Raw genomic sequence first — 26,637 nt, 5'->3', positions numbered from 1 at the left:
ACAGACCGTGAGATCATGACCTGAGCTGAAGTTGGACACTTAATCCAGGAGCTCCTAAAGAATTTATGTTCTAAAATTCAAAAACTTATGTCCTGATGTTCTTTTGTAATTTCCACAGAAATCTCTACTTACCTGTCCATTTCCTCTAATTAATCTTTCAAGTTAATAAAAAAATTATATTCATTTTTAGGGTTTCTGTATTGTTTAATTACTAGTGTTGCTTTATATTTTCAAATTTAAAAAATCAGTGTTGACTGAAAATATAAAGTATTTCAATTATATTATGGGTAAAACTAGATTTTTTTGGTATTCTGAAAATGTCCTAATTTCTAAACACAATTTGTCTAAAAACTAAATTTTTCTTTTAATCTCAATAATTTATGAACTGGGATAACATATGTAAGCTCAATATTATATCCATTTAATGAAAATTATTGAGAACAAGCCCTCAAGGTTTGAATATACGTAAGAACAAAGATATTTGAGTAAATGTTAGACTGGGCTTATTATTTTCAAGTTGTAAACTCTGATAATCCCTTGTTTTTGAGAACTATTGAATTTTCTTACCTTTTTTCTGCTTTTTCAGTTCCTGGTGTACCAGATTTCTCTCATTTGTTTCTTTCTCCAAGGCCTCTTTATACTGTGCTGCTTCTCTGGAAAGAATGTTCAGGTTGTCCTCAGCTTGTGTTCTCTCCAACTCTAAACGATGAATCTTTGCCTGAAGAGTTTTTAAGGCTAAAATTAGAGCTGTTGAAAAAAAAATTTGCTTGTTATTTTAATGAAAATTTTTGAACACTTACACAGTATCATATAAAAGTGAACAGTATATTTTTGTTAGTAAGCCAGAAAAACGTACAAGTAATGTATATTCCTCAAAAAAATTCACTAAAACTCTAAAGAGAGACAAATTTTTTCTAACATATCTTATAAAAACAGTATATTTGTGATTGTATGTAGTAATTTTCTAGGTTTGAGACAGCTAATAATCACAATTTAGTTCAATAAAATATATACCTTCAAATAAAAAGACTTAAAAAAGATATAGTCTAGGAGGCGTAAGAGTCTGAGCATGGATAAAGAAAATTTAAATGTAGTATCCACTAATTAACATGGAAATTTAGGTTTAATGTTCAAGGTTTTTCTCAGTTCTTGATATGTTCAGTTTAGCTAAACCACAAACACGTTATGATTCTTTGTCTAAGATTACAGTATTAATAATCAGAACATATGAGTTAGAACACAATTTCTTCCACTAGAAAAAAAATTATACCCTAGTGGTTTGATTCATATCAGGCTTGAAAGATTTTAAGTGGTACACATATACTACTGTGATTTTTATTCAGCTATATTAATATCATGATGATTCAGGTAAGTTCAGAGTTATAAAAATTTCAAGTAATAATGTCTATTCAGTTATAACTTCAAAGTATACAACTAGAGGGGAATGGAATACAGGTAAATGTTATAGGTTATAGGTTAATTTTTACATACAGGCATACTTGGTCTTATTGTGCTTCACTTTATTGCACTTAACAGATACTGCATTTTTTTTTTTTTACAAATTGAAGGTTTGTGGCAACCCTGTGTTGATTAAATCTGCCAGTGTCATTTTCCCAACAGCATTTGCTCACTTCATGTCTCTGTGTCACATTTGGGTAATTTTTGTACTATTTCAAACTTTTCATTATTATTATATTTGTTACGGTGATCTGTGTTCAGTCATTATAACTCACTGAAAGCTCACATGATGCTTAGCATTTTTTAGCAATGAAGTATTTTTTAGTTAAGATATGTAGTTCATTGTTTTTTAGACAATGCTACCGCAAAATTAATAGACTACAGTGTAGTCTAAATGTAACTTTTATATGCACTGAGAAACCAAAAAATGCATTTGACTCACTTTATTGTGATATATTCACTTTATTACAGTGGTCTGGAACCAAGCCCACAATATCTCTAAGGTATGCCTGTAGTTTATGTCCAATTAGAACGATGTTTGCTAGAGATCACCATTTGTTTTTTGTTTTGTTTTTTAAAATGAGATCAAGAAATTACATTTATTGCTCTTTAGATGCAATACCTGGCTTGCTGATTTGGAATATTTCTTACAGCTTTTTACACCACACTGCTAGTCTATTTATTAATGGTAACTATAATCACAGAATATTAAAAAAAAGGTGATAGCATCTTAGCAGGTAATTTGTATGGCATAGGCATGCCTAAATTCATAAATGTTTTCCTAATTCAATTATGAGATTCTCCTAAGTTTATATTTTAAAAGACAATACTTACAATGTACTTACAATGTATGGACTTCCCATAAAATTTTCAAGGATAATTTTGGAAACAGGCAATTTCTGAATTTAATCCTTGAATCAGACACAACTTTACTCAACTCACTATTATTCTAATCACCTAGTTTACAAGGATTCCAAATATGACCTTTTATTCTTCAGAGTATTTTCCTATTTTATAGTGATTTTTTTAGGATAAAATTGTAATATGTGTCTAGCTGGTTAATCTTCACCTTATAGCTGAAGAAGCCAAAATAAAAAATATTAAATAACTTATCTATGTTTATAGAAACTTTAAGCAACCGAGTCAAAACTAATAGTTTTATTAAGATTAAACACATAATATTATTTTCTACATAAAAATGTAAAATTTTAGGGGAGCCTGGGTGGCTCAGTCAGTTAAGCATCCAACTTCAGCTCAGGTCATGACCATGAGTCATGATCTCACCATCCAGGAGTTAGAGCCCTGCATCAGGTTCTGTGCTGACAGCTCGAAGCCTACTTCGGATTCTGTGTCTCCCTCTCTCTCTGCCTCTCCCCCATTCACACTCTGTCTCTCTTTCAAAAATAAACATTAAAAAAATTTTTTTAATGTAAAATTTTATATAACATGTTTTATACCATTCCCCAATTTTAAATAAGATTTTAAATTAGAGTTACCTTGGTTATTTGGGGCACTAGGTGGCTCAGTTTTTGTTAAGCATCTGACTCTTGATTTAGGCTCAGCTCAGCTCGGTCATAGGATAGAGCCCTGTGCCAGCTCTGCACTGACAGCATGGAGCCTGCTTGGGATTCTCTCTCTCCTTCTCCCTCTGCCCCTCCCCCACTCTCTCTCTCTCTCTTTCAAAATAAATAAACATTAAAAACACAGAATTACCTTGGCCATTTGGACTATGAAGCATTTTAGGAGAGGTAACTTCTAAGTTCGCAGAGCGGTAAGTCTGGGATGATTCATTATTCTGGGCAAATGATGGAACAAACACTCTTTCTGGAGGTTTAAGATAGCTTCCTACAATACTATGCATTAATTCAGAATCCATTATCTGTAGAGAATAAAGGAATAATACAGTATAGCATCATTCTTTCTTACTTGAATGACAAAAAGATTAGGCAAAATTTCAGGTAAAACTTAACATAAACACATACTCATATACTGTGGAGTTGTTTGTTTATGAAGTTAATTATCACAAATTCAACTATAAGAAGCTTAGTAATACAAGAAAGAAAAATGACTATTTACCATATAAATAGTATAGATAATTCTACCTGATTTTCAGTGAGCATATGCTCTGGAGTGAGTGGTGTGAATTTGCTAATTTCTCAGCTGATCGTAAGTTCATACACCCTCATCATCTGAGCACCACTCTACAAATAGTGTGACTCTAGGGTTCTTAGAGGAAGTATATATTCTAAAAGACAACATAGCTTTGAAACACAAGCCACCCGTTTAATACAATCCTTGAATCCTAACTGTGGAACTCCAATGTCCTGGCTTCCTAAAGGATTTTCAAGGGTAATTTTGTATATATCAGATTTTGTATATATCAATTCTGTATATATCCTTGAATAAGACACAACTCCACTTAATGCACCAGCATCCTAATCATAGTTTACAATGGTTCCAAATCTGAAGAATCTAAAATAGCTTTATTTTGCCATTCTGGAGGTTTTTTTTTTTTTTTTTTTTTTTTTTCCAATTTCAATTTTTTTTATTTAGGAGAGCCCTTTCAACCATTTCAGCAGGTAATTTTTTGTCTAATTTTCCTAAATCATTTATTTTCCTTTCTGTAATTTAAAGACTGTAGAAATGTATTCTACTTAACAGATTCTAGTTAATGTTAATTCATAGCTACATTGGAAGAAACAGGGTAACAACTGTTCATACACACACGCAAAACAATTCATAAGCACAATTTTAAGAAAGAAAACTCATTTTAAAATGTAAACTTAGAATTCCATTATATAATTAGCCTATTTTAATTTTTGAGAATTGCAAATTTTCAGTGATTTCACTACCTTCCCAATTCATAAGGCAAAAGTAGATACTTCCCATGAATGTAATTTCTGGCAGGGCACAGAACCCAATTAACTCAGTAGGATTTTCTACCTTACCTACTGCTGTGATTGGCTGTCTTTCAGGACATTCTGATTGGTCTATTCTAAAAGTTATATAGCCTAGGAAGCTTTCCTAGAATACTTGCTGCCCTTTGCTCTCAAGAAGCAATCATTTTTTGCTACTATTATTAGCACCGGCTACCATCTACTAACCATGTCTCCATCCCTTGGGGTTGTTGCTGCTCAGACACTGTCGGCTCCCCATGGGAGACTGCATCTATCTAAGTTGCTGTTCCCTCAAAAAACAAGAGAGCAAAGTTAGTTACAGTTGGCTCACATGAAGCAGAGGTACAACACCAAAGTACAAAAGTTCTGAACACGGTTGTACGTGTTCAGGGAGAGGTGTGTAGCTGAAACTATCCCACAAACCTTGGAATTACTCAAGATAATTCAGTTTTTGGCTCCTGGTGAGTTTCTCTAATAATAAAAAGAATGAAATTTTAACATTAGTCACTATACCCTGAAGTCCTTGGGAGGACTCTGTCTGCTTCCTCTTTACCAAATATAATATTTATTTACAAATGGGATTTTGCATCAGTTAAAAAAACAAATTCAAATTGGAGGTTTTTAATGTAAATGAAATGACTCCTTAGAAGATGGCATTACATTAAAAATCAGACTAAACGGGGGCACCTGGGTGGCTCAGTCGGTTGAGTGTCCGACTTCGGCTCAGGTCATGATCTCACGGTTCCTGAGTTTGAGCCCGGCACTGGGCTCTGTGCTGACAGCTCAGAGCCTGGAGTCTGCTTCCAATTCTGTATCCCTCTCTCTCTGCCCCTCTCCTGTTCCTGGTCTGTCTCTCTCAAAAACATAAACATTAAAAAAAATTAGACTAAAGATCATTTAAATGAAATGTGTAAATACATCTTAAAGTGGGCATAAGCAGAATAGCGATACACTGATAGGTGGTGAAAAAGAAAGGAAACAGTAAAAAAAATGAGAAGACATGCTATGATGTGACATAGAGCTCAGGGGTTTTCACTGTAATAGAGGTCCCAGCTTAACCTGTACAATCTAGTCCTGCTTTATAAACAAGTGCATAAACCCACTAGAAGTTTCTTTACACAAAGAACTGTGACATTCTAGGAGAAAAACTCACTCTGAGGCAAGATGAAAGAAATACAGAAAGCTTGATCCAAAGTCAAAGCCTAACTTGATGGAGGAAGAGAGGAGTAATTCTGAGTAAAGTACAGTGGTAAACATTCTAATTCATCTCTGACCCAGTCTCATGGACTCAAGCATGGGTGTTGGGAATGGAGAGGGTTGTTAAGTAAAAACTGAGAAACATTTCACCAATATCTGTACAAAAGATTGGGACATTAGCTGTCCTGCTTTGTATGGGATGTTATATTCCAATGAAGAGGGAAGTTGCTAGAGATCACTCACAGTTTTGGCATTTTGAGGGCTCTGGTGCATTGGTAGTCTTGTTCAGCTAGAGAGAGAGAGAGAGAGAGAGCGCACCAGGAAGGGATATATTCATGCGTATATATGACAGAAAGTTCTAGAGTAAAAATTTCTGAGAATACAGAGAGGTGCCTAAGCCCTGAACTCCAAGGATTCTGACATATCTGGTATGGAGCATCGCTGTAGGTAATTGAAAAGACCTCAGAAAATCCTGTAGAGCATTTTAGAGGATCTGCAAGCGAGGGCAAAAGGCTGTGAAATGTGGACCTCATTTGCATCAAGAGCGTGGTAAAGCATAAGGAAACTCAAGTTGTGCCTAGAACTATTCCTGACAGCTTACAAACAACCAGGAAAATTATCCATTTTCTCTATGGTAAATACAGTTAAGACACCTTCATGAGCTGCAACTAAGGAGCCACTGCATACAGAAACACCCCCACCTCCCCTCCAAAAAACTGTGCTAGACACAAATACTGTACTGAAAAGTAGTTTTACTTGTTCTTGAGGGAAGCAATTGTTCCAAAACGGTCCTTTTTAACAACCAATGTCTATTCCAGCTAGTGGCTGACTGTGCCATCACCTCTGCATAATCCCATACGATTGTTAGGGAGACAGCATTAGGAGACGGCCAGAGATACTTCAATGGGTTCTTGGAATGGGATACTCTCTGTTTCCTATACTGCTAATTCTTTCAGGTTTAGGTTTTTCCTTAAAGAAAAATATCAGCAGCTGTATCATTTACCTGGTTTTCTTTGTGAATGCACCTAGGTTAACTTACCTTAAGAGCAAACTCAATAAAAGGTTGGACTAAGTCTATTTTATTTTTTAATATATAGCATTTTAAAAAGTACTATAACAATTGAGTTGGATAACTTTGATTAAAGAACTTGCCTTATAGATGCCCTAATAGATACTACAATCTATTATTTATAGTATACAACTAAAATGTTAAGACAATGATATAAAAACCAACTGCTCAACGGAAACCAGTACATACAAGAATTTAACATAAATACTTCCACTGGATTCAACAAATGATGCATTTGTTGTTCATTCAGTGTTAGAAAAATTTTAGGAAAAAAATCCAATTAAACCTTTATCTCATTCCATATATCAATACAAATTTCAGGTATGTTACAGAGTCAATTTTTTAAAAAACTTTAAAAATTATTTAAAAAATCTGAATAATTAAAACAATCATAGAAATGGTAAGATGTTTTATGTTTAGAACTATGGTAAAAATAAAAGATACAAAGGCTACATTAAAATTCAACTATACCATATAAAAATTATGCACAAAACCAAAAGGCAAAAGAACGCAGAAAAAAAAATATGCAATGAAGGACAAAGGGGAATATCATTGATACAGAAAAAGCTTTTATAAATCAGAAGAAAAATACTAGCATCATAACAGAAGAATGTCAAGTGGTTATAAACCATCAATTTAGAGAAAAATGTAGCTAATAAACAATAAACCTTAACAATAATGAAAGAAAACCAGTTGTATCCAGATATCAAAGTAACCTTTGGAGTTTGAACTCAGTTCAAATTCTGATCTCCAACTTACCATTTTTCTGACTTTTAGAAAAACTTTTAAACTTTTCTGGGTCTCAATTTCCTTCTCTACATAATTAGGATGGTAGTATCTCATAGGGATGCTATAGACAAAATATGATAATGTATATAAAGCACTTAGAATTTATGTCTGCAAGTATGCACTTTCTGTGAGCAAAATATGTATTTGATAAATGGTAGCCATATTTATTTTAAAAGAAAACATATTTCAGATGAAGTACAATGGAATGGAACAGAATTAAATCTAGTAGGAAACAGAGTGTGTCTCATGTGGTAAAGGTAAACAAACATTTATTTTAAAAGAAAACAAGGAAATATCATTTTTTACATTTCAAAGCTCTTTTAAAGGCAAGAAAATAGGTAAAAGGCCTAGAATCGTCAAAAGATTTTTGAAGAACAATAAGATGAAGAAACTTGTCCTGTCAGTTATCAAGACTTACCATGAAACTAAAATAATTAAGTCAGTGAAACAGTCAGGAGCGATTAACAGACTAAAAGAACACAGCTCAGAAACAGACCAAACCCTGTATAATAACTTGATATATGACAAAAAGGGAACTTCTTATCAGTGGAGAATAGTTAGGCTATTCATAATTGGTGAGGGAAAAACTGATTCTCGAAATTTAAAAACAACTGGATCCTTATTTCAAAACTGTATCAAAAGTTAAATCCTATGTGTTAAAAACCAAAATGTACATAGAAATATGTCTGGGAGAGCATATAGGAGAATGTCTTTAACAACTTTGGGCTTTGAAGGCTTTTGAAAACATGACATAAAACCCCTAACTGTAAGTTAGAAGACTGATTATTTTAACATAAAAAATATACATCACAAGATGCCATTACAAAGGTAAAAAGAAAAGCCATAGCCTGAGAGAGGGTACCTACATGCACATAGCTAATAAATTATTAACAAAATAAGATATAAAGCCCCCACAAATTAAATCTTTAAAGATAACATACCAGTAAGAAAGGGACAAAAGTTATTCATTGGACTACTATGCAGCAGTAAAAAAGAATGAATGAAACAGCAACATGTACCCTCGTGGACAAATCTTAAAAACATGTTGAAGAAAAAAAGGGAGATGCAAAGAATATGTTCAGTATGTTATCAGACATGTAAAAAAATATTATACATTGTTTAGACATATATTCATATGCATCAAAAGTATAAAGACAAGTATGAGATAATAAATACCAAACTCAGGATGGTAGTTAAGTGGGTGAGGATGCAAAAAGACAGGTGATTACAGAGGGGTATACAGGTATTTGTTATATGATTTAGTAAATCTTTTTATATAACTGAAAGACTTTATTTTTTAAAATGTTAGAAGTTAGCAATTTGAATAAAGACCACTCTTGCTTCTGTGCAAATCTGAGAATGGCCAACTTATATTGAATTTTTAGCTGTGATTCTAAGCCCTGTACATGCAGTATCTCATCTAATCCTTGTAACAATCCCATGAGGTAAGGATTATTGTTGTTGTTGTTGTTATTATTACTATTTTTTTATAAATAAAGAAATAGAGGCACTAAGAAGAAATAAAGAAATAGAGGTCACCTAAGTTCATACAACTTGTAAGTGGAGGAGCCAGGATTTAAACCTAGCCAGTTCAATTCCAAAGCCTGGGTTCTTAATCACTATGTGAAACAGCCTATAGTTTGGGGATATTTGCAGTTAGCCAGGTAAGAGATGATGCTATGTTTGGATTAGGGTGGTGAAAATGGAGATGAAGAGAGTGTATACAAGCAAGATGTATCCTGAAGACACAAGTGATGAACTGGATTAAGAGGAGAAGAAAAGGGAGAAATCAAGGTTTCTAGCTTAAATAACTGGATAGATGATAGTGCCATTTATTAAAAAGAAAACAAAGATAATGGCTAATACTCATATAGTACTGATATGTGTCAAACACTATTCTAACTGTGAGACATCCAAGTTAAGATAAGAAATAGGTAGTTTGATAGAAGAGTCTAAAGCTTGGAGGAGAGTTCTAGTACAGAAATATAAACAATGAAATTGTCAGCATATGGATGGTATATAAAACCATAGAATAGAAGTCACCTAAAGGAAGAGTCTGAATACAAAAGATTTCAGATAAGGAAAACAAAAGAAAGAGAAACCTATGAAGGAAAAGAACCAGAAAACTATGATGTCAAAACAAAGAGAGGACCTTCTGATCCACCATCTGTGGTGGAGCCACTGCCAAGAGGCTGATTTTCGTGAAAACTCTTATGGGGAAGACCATCACTCTTGAGGTTGAACCTTCAAATACAATAGAAAATGTGAAGACCAAGATTCAGGATAAGGAACTCTTCCTGATCAGCAGAGACCGATCTTTGCTGGCAAGCAACTGGAAGATGGATGTACTTTGACTACAACATTCAAAAGGAGTCCACTCTCCATCTTGTGTTGGGACTCTGTGGTGGTGCTAAGAAGAGGAAGAAGTCTCTTACACCATGCCCAAGAAGAATAAGCATAAGAGAAAGGTTAAACTGGCCATCCTGAAATACTATAAGGTGGATGAGAATGGCAAAATCAGTCACCTTTGTCGGGAATGCCCTTCAGATGAATGTGATGCTGGAGTTTTAATGACTAGACACTTTTATGACTAGTCACTTTTGACAGACATTATTGTGGCAAATGTTGTTACACTGTTGCTTCAACAAACCAGAAGACAAGTAATTGTTTTTTTGTTTTATTTTACTTTAATGTTTATTTTTGAGAGAGAGAGAGAGAGAGAGAGAGAGAGAGAGAGAGAGAGTGTGAGCGAGGGAGGAGCAGATAGAGATGGAGACACAGAATCCAAAGCAGGCTCAGGCTCCGGGCTGTCAGCACAGAGCCTGACACAGGGCTTGAACTCACAGACCACAAGATCACAACCTGAGCCAAAGTCGGATGCTTAACTGACTGAACCACCCAGTTACCCCTGGAAGACAAGTAATTGTATATGGGTTAATAAAAGACATGAACTAACAACAACAACAACAACGACAACAACAACAACAAAGAAGAGATTGTTTCAAGAAGGAGAAAGTAGTTTAGATTAAAAAAAAAAGTCAATTGATTTTGAAGAGGAAGAGACCACTGATGGTATAATGTAAGAACTAAAGATAGTTCCAAGGGCCCCATACTAAAAGGGCAACTAGAGGAAGATAAATGAGCAAAAGACATACAAATTCGATTCAAATTACGATGTCTTTTTGAAGAGAACTTCAATTACCTGACTTAAAATCACAGAGCACTCATAAAGTGCGTCCTATCATTCATCCTGAGTTAACCTGCCATAAGTCACAGTGCAAACAAACAACTATACAGAGCATGCAAACCACTTGCACAGAATCAATAATTTTCATTCTTGAAAACTTCTATGGCAGGTAAGAAAACCATATACAATTTCATTGACTGTACCCCCCAAATTCATATGTTAAATCTCTAACCTTCAGTATTTTAGAATGTGACTATATTTAGAGTAGGGCATTTAAAAAGGTGACTCAGTTAAAATAAAACCGTTAGGATGGGTTCTAATCCAATTTAACTGGTGTCCTTATAAAAAGAGGACATTTAGATACACAAATAGATGTATCAGGGATGTGTGCACACAGAGGAAAGACCAAGTGAAGGCATGTGGGAAGACAACCATCTGCAAGTCAAGGAAAGAGGCCTCAGAAGAAACCAAATCTGCTGACATCTTGATCTTGGACTTGTGGCATCCAGAACTGTGAGAAATAAATTTCTTTATTTAAGCCACCCAGCCTGTGGTATTTGTCTTGAAAGCTCTATTAAAGCTAATACACTGACTGCAACTCATAATTTTGTTGCAGAGTGAAACATTAAGAATAGTGACAAGGACATAATAACAGAAGCCTAAGGTTTATGCAATTTAGAGGATGTAATAAAGTTATTCGCAATTTAGAGTTTCCTGCTTGATAAGATGTGAAACAATTATGTAATTCTGCCTTGATTTATTTTCCTCTATAATTGACCTTTAGTAACTTCTTAACCTTAATAAATTGAATGGGAAGTTATTAATGGACTATCCTGTATGCAATAATTTAAAATAATTAAAAATTTCCCAGCATAATCAAATGGGAGAATAAAACTAAAATTATGCTTTTGACCCATATTTAATTTATATGTAATTTTATTAGTTTTTGACCCAAATATTAGCATTTTTACCTAATATACTGTAAAATATTCCCTTAATAGTTTCTATTAAAAGTGCAAGAATACTGCTATAGACTTAAGAATTAAAGTGTCATTCAAAAATTATAGCGTTGTAAAATTAAAAAAAATATGAGACATTTGCGTTGCAGGGATATTCAAAATAACTAATCTGAAGGTTAAGTTACAATCAATTTCAGAACACAGTGAAATAGAGTCTGTTTTTTAAAAAAAACATTATCTTGTATTTTCCTCTGAAAAGTATTAAGAGGTAACAAAGGCTATTTCAGTTTTTTAGTTTTCTGAAAACAGTAGTGACTATATTCAAAATGTTTGAGAATATATGGAGAAGTCCATGGTACCATAAGTCTGTATAAGTCATAAATATTTGGGAGTTCTAGAATTGATAGGAAAATTTCACATATCCATTTAAAACTTATATCAGCTGCAATCTTCTCATTTTATAGATGTATGAGCCAAAGTCCAGAGACACTAATTAATTTGCTTAAAGTCACACAGCTCAAGTTTCCTGCACTCAAAAATCCATGACACTAGAGAAAAATATTCTCTCTTAAGAACTCTGATTTACATTTATTAAACAAAGACTACCCTAATGGAGAGTCATCAGGAAAACGCCTCCTGAAGAGAAATGGGAAGTAAGAAACACTGAATCAAACATAAAAGTATGTAATCTTAGTAAAGTCTAAAAGCATCTTAGAGGCTATCTATTCTAACCCTTTCTTTCAATACAAACTTATTCTCACACTATTTTTAACAGGTCATTTAAGCTCGACTGTATGTCTCCAGAGAAACAGAGCTCACTATCTTCCTGTTGAATTCAAAGCTGCTTTCTCTGATTTTTATGGATAAGACAGATTTTAAGAGAAAAAAGTAGAGCTTCTATATTTATTGATGTAGATGTTGCATTGAATATTTACTGTGATAACTATTATATATTGAATTCATCTAACAAAAACTTACTGCAGAATTTAGAATCATTTTCAAACTTCAAATTTCATCATTTACTAGATCTGAAAGGCCTGTAAAAGAGCAATCCCATCCCCTGTTTGAGGGCAAATTTGATAAATCAAATGGAGATGACTCAATCATATAACTGATCATTCATTTCTGATTAATTCTCAGTAGACTTGACTGGATCCAGATTAGCACAACTGAATACTAACCTAGGAGATAACTTTAGCATACTTTGGTCACCAAAACCAGCAGATTTCTCCCTTCTAAATACCTTAAACTCTACTTTAATAGAGTTTTTTAAAAAATAATTTACTACATATATAATACATATATGTATAGTTAAAGGAATTATAATAAAAAAAATTTCTGTGTATCCACACCTAGATTAAGAAATAGTGCTACAGTGCTATGGAAGCCCTCTGTGTGTCTTCTCTAATTCTTGCTTTGAATTTTGTGTTACTCATTCTAATACCTGTTAAGTTTTATCATATTTGTATGTATCCTTAATATACAATATATTGTTTGGTGTTGATGGTTTTTAAACTTTACATAAATGATATCACACTTTTTCCATTCAAAGAATCTTGCTGTTTATGTTGGAACATGAAGCTGTATGGCATTCATTTTTCCCTGCTGTATAGTATTCTACCATGTAACAGATCTTAGAAGGCATTAATTCCAATCACTCCCCTCCAAATACTATGATTCTGAAATTTTTAGCTCTATTTTTATTTTAACCACACAAAATAGACAATATTATTTTGATTTATAAAGTCAGTGTTTGCTATGTTCACCTATAAGTTTTCTTTGCTCACTGTGGTAGACATTATGATGAACTACCTGGATTCCCTTTCAGGAATGTGAACTTTTTCCACAGCTGCTGGGAATCCTGCCAGAAAGTGGCTCTTGGCTATTGGCCCTCTTTGGGGTTGCTTTGTCTAAAGAATACTGTCTCACCTAAGGTCAAGGCTCCTTCCAGGAGCAGCCCACATCCAATGAGGGCTGCTCATCCAAAAAGGCCTGACCCTCTTGTCCTAACTCAAGTGAACTCTGAAGGATCACCCCATCTCCAGAGCTTCCTGTAGTATCAGTGAAACCTTTGTTGGGTCTTCAATGAAGCTTGACTTCTCTGCCTAAAAGAGCTTCCTTCCTCTCCCTACCACATGTGTTGATCCCAAGAATATGCTCTAAAGGTATATGCTTAGAACTTTAACTATGGGGATACTTCAAAGCCAGTATTTAAAGCACTTTTCTTCAGGGAAGATTTCCATCTTAGGGCACCCAAACCCAAGGCACCATTAAACTGAACTTTTATATTGAGATTTGTTTTTGCCAGTGTGAATTCCAACTCCAAACCCACATCGGAGTAGAACTGTGATGAGGAGAGATTCTTTTGTCCACTCCATTCACAGCCAAGGATGAAACAAACAGTGTCATTCTGTTTTGTTTTTGTTTTAAGTAGGCTTCACGCCCAGTGCGGAGACCAATGCAGGGCTTGAACTCACACAACCCTGAGATCAAGACTTGAGCAGAGATCAAGGGTCGGATGTTTAACCGACTGAGCTACCCAGGTCCCCCAATGGTGTCATTCTGAAAGGCGGTTATTTTCCCGTCATTAACAAAGTTTTATCCTTTGGGGATCCCAGCTTTACACTGCAGTGTCCAGACTTACCTCTGAGCATGCCCATAAGAACTTATCTCCTGCCCCATGCAAGCAGAAACACCTCCTTAATGCCCAGGTGTTGGGCCATGAGGGATCAGAAGGTGACCTCAAGGATAAAATGGGTTCTAGAGCTCCTTTATCCCCATGGAACTGGGCTTGCTCATTGCATACAGCCTCATATTTTCCACTTACTTTGCTTCCAACTCACCCATATATACATGTTTTAACCTATAAATGTTTTAACATTTTATACATCATTTCCGTGTTCTTTACCAGAGGTTTCTCTGAACATCATATCTGCCATATTGCTTGAAACTGTAACAGCTTTAGACCTACTTAAGAGATGCTAAATGTTTTAGACAAACACAGAATGAGACTTATGCTTTAAAAAGGAAAAAGAGTTTATAACTTTCCATTCAGCTAAAGTTCTCAAAGCTACTCCATACTGTAAAGTTTTTCTTCAATAGCAGAAGGTGACTATTATTTGGCTGCTCATTAATTAAATAGAGTTCACTAAGAGGATTCAGACAGTAGAGTTCCTGGTAAACAATCTGTAAACTGAGAATAAGAAAAGCACACTATAGGGGCATCTGGCTGGCTTAGTTGATACAGCATGCAACTCTGGATCTCGGGGTTATGAGTTCAAGCCCCATGTTGTGTATAGAGATTTCTTAAAAATGAAATCTTAAAAAAAAAAGTACACTATATATCTAAATTTTAAAAATATGTAATGACTTTATAGGAATACTATAATTATTATATTCTAAAATTTCAGAAGCAGTTTAATCATTATACTTCAATGATTATCATGTATAATATATATATTTAATAGTAGCAGCAAATCTTACATTTAATATATTGACCACTTGACATTCCAATTGATCTATTTAACACAATTCATAATTAACTTTAAATTAAATAGCCCTTATTGGATTTGAAAAATCATTTTTTGAATGGATAAAGATGTGGTATATACATACAATGGAATATTACTCAGCCATCAAAAGGAACGAAACTTTGCCATCTGCAACAACATGGATGGAGCTAGAGTGTATCATGCTAAGCAAAATAGTCTGTCAGAAAAAGACAAATACCATATGATTTCACTTATATGTGGAATTTAAGAAACAAAACAGATGAATATATGGGAAGGTGGGGAAAAAAAGAAAGAAAGAAAGGGAAATAAACCGTAAGAGATTCTTTACAATAGAGAACAAACTGAGAATTAAGGGAGGGGGGTGGATGGGGGATGTGCTAAATGGGTGATGGGTATTAAGGAGGGCACTTGTGTTGAGCACTGGGTGTTATATGTAATGAATCACTAAATTCTACTGCTGAAAACAATATTACACTATATGTTAACTAACTAGAATTTAAATAAAAATTTGAAAAGAAAACATCATTTTTCAGCCATCATAGTAAAGACTGATTTAGGCAAGAAGCATTAATGCTAAATTTAAGGGTAGAAATTTTGATGAGAACTAGAATATCTGCATGGTCTTAAGTGTCTCTTCCACAGATTGCTTATAAGATGCAAGAAAAAAAAGTAGTAACTATATAATAAAGAAACAGAACACTTTGAGTGATTAAAATTAACATAACCCCTAAGAGGTTAAGGGGGACATTGTGCCTCTGAATGTGAAACTCTGAAAAAGACATGTCACTTAAGCAGTATTCTGGCCAGGAATGTATAACCTGAATCTCAACATAACAAAACATCATCAAAGCTCCAAAGGAAAAACATTCTATTTTTTATAAAAGGGGAAACTGTTTTCTTTAAAAAAGAAATATGTCTTTAATATCTTAAAAGACAATCACACTTTTGGATACATCCAAAAGAATTGAAAGCAGGGTCTCTTGAAAACGTATCTGTACAACCATGCTCATACCGGCATCATTCACAATAGTCAAAAGGTAGAAGCTACCCAAATACCCATCAATGGCTAAAAAAAATGTATACACATACAATGGAATATAATTTGGTCTTAAAAAAAGAAATTTTGACATATATGAAAACATGGATAAACATTGAGGACAGATGTTAAATGAAAAAAGCCAGCTACAAAAAGACAAATAATGTATGATTCCCTTCTAAAAGGTGTCTAGAGTAGTCAAACTCATAGAATCAGAAAGTAGAATGGTGGCTGAGGAGAGGTGTATAAAGGGAGTTAGAGTTTCAGTTTTCCCAGATGAAAAAGTTCTGTAGATTGGTTACATAACAATGTGTGGTAGGGGAGACAAGTTAAAAACAACATATGACTCAATGGGATCACTTCCGTAACAAAAGCATACACAGAGTGTCATGGGAATACAAGAGAGAGATCATCTAACTCTTCCTGATTGGTGGAAAAATAAGTAAAGCCAGAAATAATTTAAACTTCCAAACAGTTTTGAAAGAGGAGTTTAGGTAAATATGCCAGAGTGGACATACACATTAGCTTTTGCTCCCTCTTGGAAACACACAAAAATAATATTAAAATGCTTTTTTAAAAAAGATATAAACTGCAAGGACAATAACAAAATTTTGGAAAAATAGAAAACAGATGTACTAATAGTAACAGATTTAGCTAATGCAAAAGAGGCAGTCTCCTAACCCAAGTAAGAAAAGTGATTTTTTAAGTTTACCCTGCAGAACCTCCAAATGGCTCAGAAATCAGCTGTACTTCTCTAAGAGTTAAGATACAGCCAAACACTAGGAAACAGGATGAAAGTTTAGTTTAGAAGTAAATTATATGCCCAAACTCCCTTCACCTCTTTATGGAGCCAGAAGACTCCTTTACCCCCATTTGGGAGACTGATTTTTTTTTTTTTTTAATTCTATGAAGAGAGAATTACAGAGTATATCTGGATTGAGGGACACTCAGCACAGGTGATGGTAGGGTAGACTCAAAGCAGGAACATTCAGCTCTGAGAATACTGATACTCTATATACTTAAGTGGAGAGGGGACGGTCCTTAGGGACAGAATATGACTAGCTCAAGTTAACAAAGATACTAAAGACGATAAAATAAATGGATTGGATGGATTTAGAGTTTCCAATCAGTTTTTTAGTGCCTGACTCTGAGGTAGAAGTTGTTTGTTTAATCAAGGCTTAGCAGACATTGAGGAAGAATGTGAAAGAGACCAAAACAAGCAAACAGTGGCTTAACAGGAATACAAAATTTGGATATACTGACTTAGTAGAGATAGAATGTAAAATAATTGACAGACATGATAGACCCTAGTGAATCTGGCTGGAGCAAAGTAAATAAATGTTGGCAGTAACAGATGGCTAAAAAGGTATGCAAGGGCCAAACCACAAAAGATTTTGTACATCACACTAGAGTTTGTCTTTTGTAGGATCAGGCAACGTGGAGCCAATGAAATATATAAAGGAAAATAACATGATCATGTTTGCATTCTCACAAGGTTATTCGGATAGCTCTGAGATAGACATACTGGAGGGGGAAGAATTATTGGCAGGGGCACAAATTAAGAGGTTGATGAAGTAATTAAGACAAGGAAAAATATAGGCCTGAATTAAGACTGGTGTAGATGAGATAAACATGAAAGATACTTAGGAGATACAATCGAGGGGCACCTGGGTGGTTCAGTAAGTTATCATAACAAGTGCCCTCCTCAATACCCATCACCCATCTAGCCCATCCCTCTGCCCAACACCCCACCAGCAACCCTCAGTTTGTTCTCTATGTTTATGAGTCTCTTATAGTTTGTCTCCCTCCTTGTTTTTATCTTATTTTTGATTCCCTTCCCTTATGTTCATCTGTTTGGTTTCTTAAATTCCACATATGTACGAAACCACATGGTATTTGTCTTTCTCTGACTTATTGTGCTTAGCATAATACACTCTAGCTTCATCTACATCATAGCAAATGGCAAGATTTCACTCTTTTTGATAGCTAAATAGTATTCTATTATATATAAATACCACAATGTCTTTATCCATTCATCAGCTGATGGACATCTGGGATCTTTCCATAGTTTGGCTATTGTTGATTAATGCTGCTATAAACATTGGGGTGCATGTGCCCCTTCAAATCTTTATTTTTGTATCCTCTGGGTAAATACCTAGTAGTGCAATTGCTGGATCATAGGGCAGTTCTATTTTTAGTTTTTTGAGGACCCTCCATACTGTTCCCCAGAGTGGCTGCACCAGCGTGCATTCTCACCAACAGGCTAAGAGGGTTCCCCTTTCTCCATATCCTAGCCAACATCTGTTGTTTCCTGTGTTGTTAATTTTAGCTATTCTAACAGGTGTGAGGTGGTATCTCATCAGGGTTTTGATTTGTATATCCCTGATGATGAGCGATGTTGAGCATCTTTTCATGTGCCTGTTAGCCTTCTATATGTCTCCTTTGGAAAAGTGTCTGTTCAGGTCTCCTGCCCATTTATTAACTGGGCTATTTGTTTCTTGGGTGTTGAGATTGACAAATTCTTTATAGATTTTGGATATTAACCCTTTATCTGATATGTCATTTGCAAATATTTTCTCTCATTCCGTAAGTTACCTTTTAATTTTGTTGATTGTTTCCTTCACTGTGCAGAAGATTTTCATTTAGATGAAGTCTCAATAGTTCTTGTTCACTTTTGTTTCCCTTGCCTCTGGAGACATGTCTAGATGCTATGGCCAAGGTCAAAGAGGTTGCTTCCTGTGTTCTCTAAGATTTTGATGATTTCTTGTCTCCCATTTAGGTCTTTCATCCATTTTGAATTTATTTTTGTGTGTGGTGTAACACAGTGGCCCAGATTCATTCTTCTGCATGTAGCTGCCCAATTTTCCCAACACCATTTGTTGAAGATTAGTTGACCATACAGTTGTGGGTCCATTTCTCAGCTCTCTACTGTGTTCTATTGATGTATGTGTCTGTTTCTACGCCAGTACCATACTGTCTTGATGATTACAGCTTTGTGATACAGGCTTGAAGTCTGGAATCATGATGCCTCCCACTTTGCTTTTTTTTTTTTCAACATTATTTTGGCTATTCAAGGTCTTCTCTGGTTCCATACAAACTTTAGAATTGTTTGTTCTAGCTCTGTGAATAATGCTGGTGGTATTTTCATAGGGATTGCACTGAATGTGTAGATTGCTTTGGGTAGTATAGACATTTTAATAATGTTTGTTTTTCCAACACATGAACATGGAATGTTTTTCCATTTCTTTGTGTCCCCTTCAATTTCTTTCATGAGTGTCCTATAGTTTTCAGAAACCAGATCTTTTACCTCGTTTGTTAGGCTTATTCATAGGTATCTCATGGTTTTTGGTGCAGTTGTAAATGGGATTGATTCCTTGATTTCTGTCTCTGCTGCTTTATTGTTGGTGTATAGAAATGCAACATTTCTGTGCATTGATTTTATATCCTGTGACGTTGCTGAATTCATATATCAGTTCTAGCAATTTTTAGGTGGAGTCTTTTGGGTTTTCTACATAGCATATCATGTCATCTGCAAAGAGTGAAATTTTGACTTCTTCCTTGCCAGTTTGGATGTCTTTTATTTCTTTATGTTGTCTGATTGCTGAGACTAAGACTTCTAGTACTATCTTAAATAGTAATGGTGGGAGTGGACTTCCCTGTCTTGTTCCTGACCATAGAGGAAAAGCTCTCAGTTTTTCCCCACTGAGGATGATATTAGCTGTGGGTCTTTCATATGTGGCCTTTATGATCTTGAGGTATGTTCCTTCTATCCCTACTTTCTTGAGGGTTTTTATCAAGAAAGGATGCTGGATTTTGTCAAATGCTTTTTCTACATCTATTAAGAAGATCATATGGTTCTTATCCTTTCTTTTATTAATGTGGTGTAGCAAGTTGATTGATTTGTGAATATTGATCCACCCCTGCAGCGCAGGAATAAATCCCACTTGGTCATGGTGAATAATTCTTTTAATGTACTGTTGGATTTGATTTGCTAGTAACTTGTTGAGAATTTTTGCATCCATGTTCATCAGGGATGTTGGCCTCTCATTCTCCTTCTTCAGTGGGGTCTTTGTCTGATTTTCGAATCAAGAATCAAGGTAAAGCTGGCCTTGTAGAGGGAATATGGAAGTTTACCTTCTGTTTCTATTTTTTGGAACAGTTTCAGAAGAATAGGCATTAACTCTTCTTTAAATGTCCAGAAGAATTCCCCCAGGAAGCCATCTAGTCCTGGACTCTCATTTGTTGGGAGGTTTTTGATTACTGATTCAATTTCTTTACTAGTTATAGGTCTGTTCACATTTTGTATTTCTTCCTGTTTCAGTTTTAGTAGTTTGTATGTTTCTAGGAATTTGTCCATTTCTTCCAGATTGCCCAGGTTATTTGCATATAATTTTTTATAATATTCTCTTATGATTATTTGTATTTCTGTGGTGTTGGTTGTGATCTCTCCTCTTTCATTCGTGATTTTATTTGGGTCCTTTCTTCAAAGAGTCACCTTTATTATTTCTTTTAGGGTTGGTTTTGTGGTTACAAACTCCTTTAGTTTTTGTTTGTCTGGGAAACTCTTTATCTTTCCTATTCTGAATGATAGCTTTGCTGGATTGAATATTTTTTTGCTGCAGAATTTTCCAATTCAGCACACTGAATATATTATGCCACTCCCTTCTGTTTTGCCAAGTTTCTGTTGAGAGATCTGAAGCTAGCTTTATGAGCCTTGCCTTGTAAATTAGGGACTTCTTTTGTCTGCTACTTCTAGGACTTTTTTTCTTTATTGCTATATTTTGCAAATTTAATTACACTATGTCTTGCTGTTGCTCTGCTTTTATTGATTTTGATGGGAGTTTTTGTGTCTCATGGACCTGGATGTGTTTCCTTCCCCAGATTAGGGAAGTTTTCAGCTATTATTTCTTCAATTAAATTTTCTGCCCCCTTTTCTTTCTCTTGCCTCGGAACTCCTATACTACAAATGTTACCTTGTTTGATGGAGTCACTGAGTTCCCCAAGTCTATTCTCATGTTCCATAGCTCTTTTTGTCTTTTGTTCAGCTTCATTATTTTCCGTTATTTTATCTTCTACATCACTTATTCATTCCTCTGCTTCTTCCATCCTTGTGCTCACTGCATGAAGACCATTTTGAATCTCAGTTATTATATTTTTCATTTCTATTTTTTAACTCTGTGGTAAGGGCCTCCCTGAAGTTTTCCATTCTTTTCTCAGGCCCAGCAATATCCTTATGATTGTTAATTTAAATTCTTGATCAGGCATGTTACTTATATCTGTTTCACTTAGATCTCTGGCCCTGACCTTAACTTGTTTTTTCATTTGGGATGGATTCTTCTATCTTGGCATTTTGTCTAAATCTCCGTCTTCTTTGTATTAAAAAAGCCTGTTAATGTTTCCTGCTCCTGAGCATAATGGCTTTATGAAGAAAAAGGTCATATAGTGTCCAGGGCCTGGCCCTTCATAAGAAAATTCTGTGTGCACTTTGCTGCTGTTTTTGGCTGCTCTATCCTTCAGGCCAGTTGTCTGCATGGGCTCTCCTAGTCTACAGTGGGCTGTGTTTGGTCCTTGGCCAGAATGTGGAGTGTTTAACTAGATGTGTTCTGGTCTGCTTGTTAAATGAGACCTGATACTACTTCCACTAGAACTGAAGCACTGCATAACTCTCTGGTTGGGAGACATGATGTGGGCAGGGGTTTCTGCTGGTCTTCTGGGGAAGGTGACCACCATGAATGGACCAAGGCAAACTTGACCAACAAGAGTAGTACCAACAGAATGCAGGGATGTGAGACTTGGTATAAGCAGGCTAGGCATCCAATATTGTTGCTATGTTGTTTACTGTAGGTGGCTCTGTGTTTACGCTGAGGGGCAGGAGAGGCAAATCGTGCCAACCTGCTCCTTTGACCCTGGAGAGGGGTCTCCATGCCTGCTGCCCTCAGGGAAGTACTCCAAGAAGGGAGAATAATCTTCTTTCTATGTGTCCTAGGCATTAGTCAGATCACTGTTTCTGCCCCCAGGTTGTTTGCCTGCCTTCTCTCTTGGAGCAGCACAGTGCCCTCAGGGCTAAGCACACAGACCTTTGAAATTCCAGTCTTCAAGCCCTGCTGGTTACTTATGAAAATCATCCCTCTTGTTTTCTCAGCCAATGGCTTTGGGGAGGTGTTCTTGTACATTCCCCTCACACTAGTTGTCTTAAATGAGTTTGAATAGGAGAAATATGATTACATGAGTATAACAATACTTAGGTTTTTTTTATGCCAGTCTTCTACTATAAATTAAAATATAGCATCTAATTTTTATGTGCACAGTTAATTCAACTCAATGCCATGCTATAAGAACTAATTGATTTCCAAGCAAACTCATCAATTGCTGAATTTAAAACATCTAGTGTCATGAAAATTTTATCTAATAATTAGAAAGTTAGATTTTTCCTTACTGAACTTGAATCGAGTAAGTTTAGAACCTAACAATGTCTAAGATTACTTAAATGATTAGACTTCATCAGCTTTACCTGTAGTTTACCTTGAATATTCAGTTCCTAAGAAAATGCTTCTGATTTAATATAAAGTGAATAAAGAAGAATATAAAATTGTATAATTATAGTCCAATTTTTAAAAGGAATAAAGAGAATCATATATAAAAGACTAGTAAGTGTATTAAAATGTTAATAGGTGAACAACAGGAGATTTTCATTTTCTAATTTCAACCTTCTTAAACATTCTTTACAATAAACACATATCAGTTTTCTAATAAGCAACAAATATCTTTACTAAAATAGTTTCCTCTTAACTAGATTTCTGCAGGGATAAACAGCTGAAGATATACAGTATCAATTATTTATACAAATATCTGTTGGGACACTTACATCTCCTTTTTAAGGGTCTTATGCCTCCTATATCAATATAAACTCAGGGAGGGCAATTATGTTAATTTCTTTTTTAAGTTTCTGCAGTCCAAACTGCTGTGTTCCACAGAGGGGCATTGTATCCTCAGGGCCTAATAAAAAAATATTGTAAAATGAATCCCCTGAAACTAATTTGTTAGATCAACAAGTTTTCCCTACTTCCCTGTGCGAATATTTGTCATGGCTAAACTTAACAATTCTGTAAATACTATTTTAAGTTTTAAAATAACCACATATTGTACTTTGGTGTATAATTTTGCATACAATGTCTTACTATAATATCATTTTATTCAAGTAAATCTTTGACAAATAACAATACAAAACAAATAAATGTTAAATAATAAACACTTGACAAATCTTAGGATTTTAAAATATTGCTGGTAATACTTCTTCAGAAAGTTCTAACTTTCTTTTTAATAAGTTATTTTGAAAGAATTTCAACATTCTTTTAATGTTTATTATATTTATCCATTGAACGTAACTGTTTCTAACCATTTCTCTTTAGAAAGGTTGATGGCAAACTTATTAAATGTAGAAAGAATTTCTAAATTCAATCAACAAATAATGAATTTTAAAGTTAACAGTACTCCTGATGCATAGGGGCACTTGTACCCCAATGTTTAGAGCAGCACTCTTAACAACAGCCAAATTATGGAAAGAGCCTAAATGTCCATCAACTGATGAATGGATAAAGAAATTGTGGTTTATATACACAATGGAGTACTACATGGCAATGAGAAAGAACAAAATATGGCCCTTTGTAGCAATGTGGATGGAACTGGAGAGTGTGATGCTAAATGAAATAAGCCATACAGAGAAAGACAGATACCATATGTTTTCACTCTTATGTGGATCCTTAGAAACTTAACAGAAACCCATGGAGGAGGGGAAGGAAAAAAAAAAAAAAAAAAAAAGAGGTTAGAGTGGGAGAGAGCCAAAGCATAAGAGACTGTTAAAAACTGAGAACAAACTGAGGGTTGATGGGGGGTGGGAGGGAGGGGAGGGTGGGTGATGGGTATTGAGGAGGGCACCTTTTGGGATGAGCACTGGGTGTTGTATGGAAACCAATTTGACAATAAATTTCATATAGTGGAAAAAAAAAAGTTAACAGTACTCATATTAATTGCTACAAATTCACTTCCTTAGCCTATAATCTCCCCCCACACCCAGCCCCACCAGTGTCCACAAATGCAGACTGAACACATTCAATAGTCAGAATTAACTGAGTGCACTGATTACTCAGGCAGACCAAGGGGGGATGAACTGTTGGACAATTATAAATAACTAAAGCTCACCTATTTAATTGCCAAAATTTATTTCAACTAGTTTTAAAAGAAATATTTCTAAAATGTTTAACCTACTTTCCTTCCTTTTAGGCCAAGTACGCTCAACATAACTTAACCTTTGGGATGACTTAGGATATCACATAGCATTTTAATTATATACTATGATACTTAGAGAACCGCACTGATAACATGTTGGACTATTTGTCCCTTCACTGAAATGTTCCAGACTTACAGATTTTGTTTTCTGCTTTTTCACCTCTTGCTATATCTTGCTTTCCAGTCTCCTTATGATTGTTTACCTGTCTCTAATAGAATATCCTTCCCCTTTCTAATTGGGTTTCCCAATCTATAGCAAGTAAGAAACAATAAAAGTTTTCATTCATTGGCCATTTAGAGATGAAAAATATAGTCCTGGGTAGTTCTTAAAATATTCAGTTTAATTATAGTACAAAGAGTGCTATGGGAACCCAGAGGATCATCATCTAAGAGAGTTGACTTCCTGGAGGAGATAGTTCTTAAAGTGAGATATGACAGATGAATGAGTAAGATTTGATAGGCAAAGAAAGTGAGAGAATGGGTAGCAGAGAAGATCAAGTATACAGTCAAAGGAAACCACATAGTAATAAAGATAATGATACCTTACATTTATTGAACACTTCTGTAAATTAGTAAAATTGTTATAACAACTCTATGATGCATAATGATTCCCATTTTAAAGAGGAGGAAACTGTGGCACAGAAAAAGTGTTTTGCCCAAGTTTACACAACTAGTTAAGTGACAAAGCCAGGATTTGGACAGAGCCAGAGCAGTCTGGCTCTGAAGCTCACATTTTTAACCACCATGCTATCTTGCTTAATTATGCAAAGTTATGAAGGCAAGAGAGAATCTGCTGTTTGGGGGAATCTACTACAATAATAAAAAAGCTGGAAGACTACAAATGCGTCTGACTGTTGCAGAACAAGAGGGCAAAAACTAGCTAGGAAGGGGTCTGTATGCCAGCCACATGTGTTTGGATTTTACACCATAGGCAACAAGAGGCATCCAGCAGAGGAATAGTAAGATCAGATTCCCTTTGATAAAGATTTCTGTGAAATCTGAATGAATAAAAACAACCAGAGGCTAGAAATCCATTTAGGAGGCCATTCCAAAACTCTACGTGAGAAGTGATAAAGACCTGAACCAAAGCAATAGAAGAGGGAATAGAAAGGAGAGGACAAATTAGAGACAAATAGGATGTTGAATTCATAGAATGTATGACCTAGATGAGGAAAATCATGAGTGAGAGGGAGAAATTAAACAAAGCTGTAGTCAAGCCAGAAAATAGATGGATGGTGGTGAAGGTGGTGTAAAAGGTTCATTTTAGGAATAGAACAGAAAACCCAGAAATGAACCCACAACCATGTGGTCAATTAATCTTTGACAAAGCAGGAAAGAATATCCAATGAAAAAAACTCTCTTCAACAAATGGTGTTGGGAAAACTGGATGGTGACATGCAGAAGAATGAAACTGAACCACTGTCTTACACCATACACAAAAATAAATTGAAAATAAATTGAAAATGGATGAAAGACCTAAATGGGAGACAGGAAACCCTCAAAATCCTAGAGAATACAGGCAGCAACCTCTTTGACCTCGGCTGTAGCAACTTCTTTCTAGACATGTCTCCAGAGGCAAGGGAAACAAAACCAAACATGAACTACTGGGACTTGATCAAGATAAAAATCTTCTGCACAGTGAAGGAAACAATCAACAAAATTAAAAGGCGACCTACGGAATGAGAGAAAATATTTGCAAATGACATATCAGATAAAGGGTTAATATCCAAAATCTATAAAGAATTTGTCAATCTCAACACCCAAGAAACAAATAGCCCAGTTAATAAATGGGCAGGAGACCTGAACAGACACTTTTCCAAAGGAGACATATAGAAGGCTAACAGGCACATGAAAAGATGCTCAACATCGCTCATCATCAGGGATATACAAATCAAAACCCTGATGAGATACCACCTCACACCTGTTAGAATAGCTAAAATTAACAACACAGGAAACAACAGATGTTGGCTAGGATATGGAGAAAGGGGAACCCTCTTAGCCTGTTGGTGAGAATGCACGCTGGTGCAGCCACTCTGGGGAACAGTATGGAGGGTCCTCAAAAAACTAAAAATAGAACTGCCCTATGATCCAGCAATTGCACTACTAGGTATTTACCCAGAGGATACAAAAATAAAGATTTGAAGGGGTACCCTGATGTTTATAGTGTGTGTGTGTATATATAAATGTACATATATATGCATATGTATACGCATATATATATATATGCATACACATACACACAAAATG

General features: G+C 35.1%; 1 protein-coding gene and 1 pseudogene across 6 annotated transcripts in view; one reads left to right on the top strand and one right to left on the bottom strand.

Moving 5' to 3' along the window:
• The window catches only part of CEP57L1 (centrosomal protein 57 like 1), a 75,262-nt gene that overhangs the window by 25,916 nt on the left and 22,709 nt on the right, over positions 1–26,637 (bottom strand). For 2 of the 6 annotated variants that reach the window (XM_042939521.1, XM_042939522.1), the window contains exons 2-4: positions 4,563–4,645; positions 3,172–3,337; positions 568–747 (exon numbers count right to left, since the gene is read on the bottom strand). In XM_042939521.1, the coding sequence (XP_042795455.1) occupies positions 568–747; positions 3,172–3,337; positions 4,563–4,565 (349 nt within the window). In that variant the 5' untranslated portion in view covers positions 4,566–4,645. The remainder of the gene's footprint in view (positions 1–567; positions 748–3,171; positions 3,338–4,562; positions 4,646–26,637) is intronic. The other 4 variants (XM_042939520.1, XM_042939525.1, XM_042939524.1 and 1 more) reach the window with 2 other exon arrangements.
• LOC122220742 lies at positions 7,793–10,074 on the top strand (annotated as a pseudogene).

Source organism: Panthera leo, chromosome B2, assembly GCF_018350215.1.
Source record: "Panthera leo isolate Ple1 chromosome B2, P.leo_Ple1_pat1.1, whole genome shotgun sequence".
Classification (NCBI taxonomy): Eukaryota; Metazoa; Chordata; class Mammalia; order Carnivora; family Felidae; genus Panthera; species Panthera leo.
This window is presented reverse-complemented; position numbering and strand designations above follow the sequence as displayed.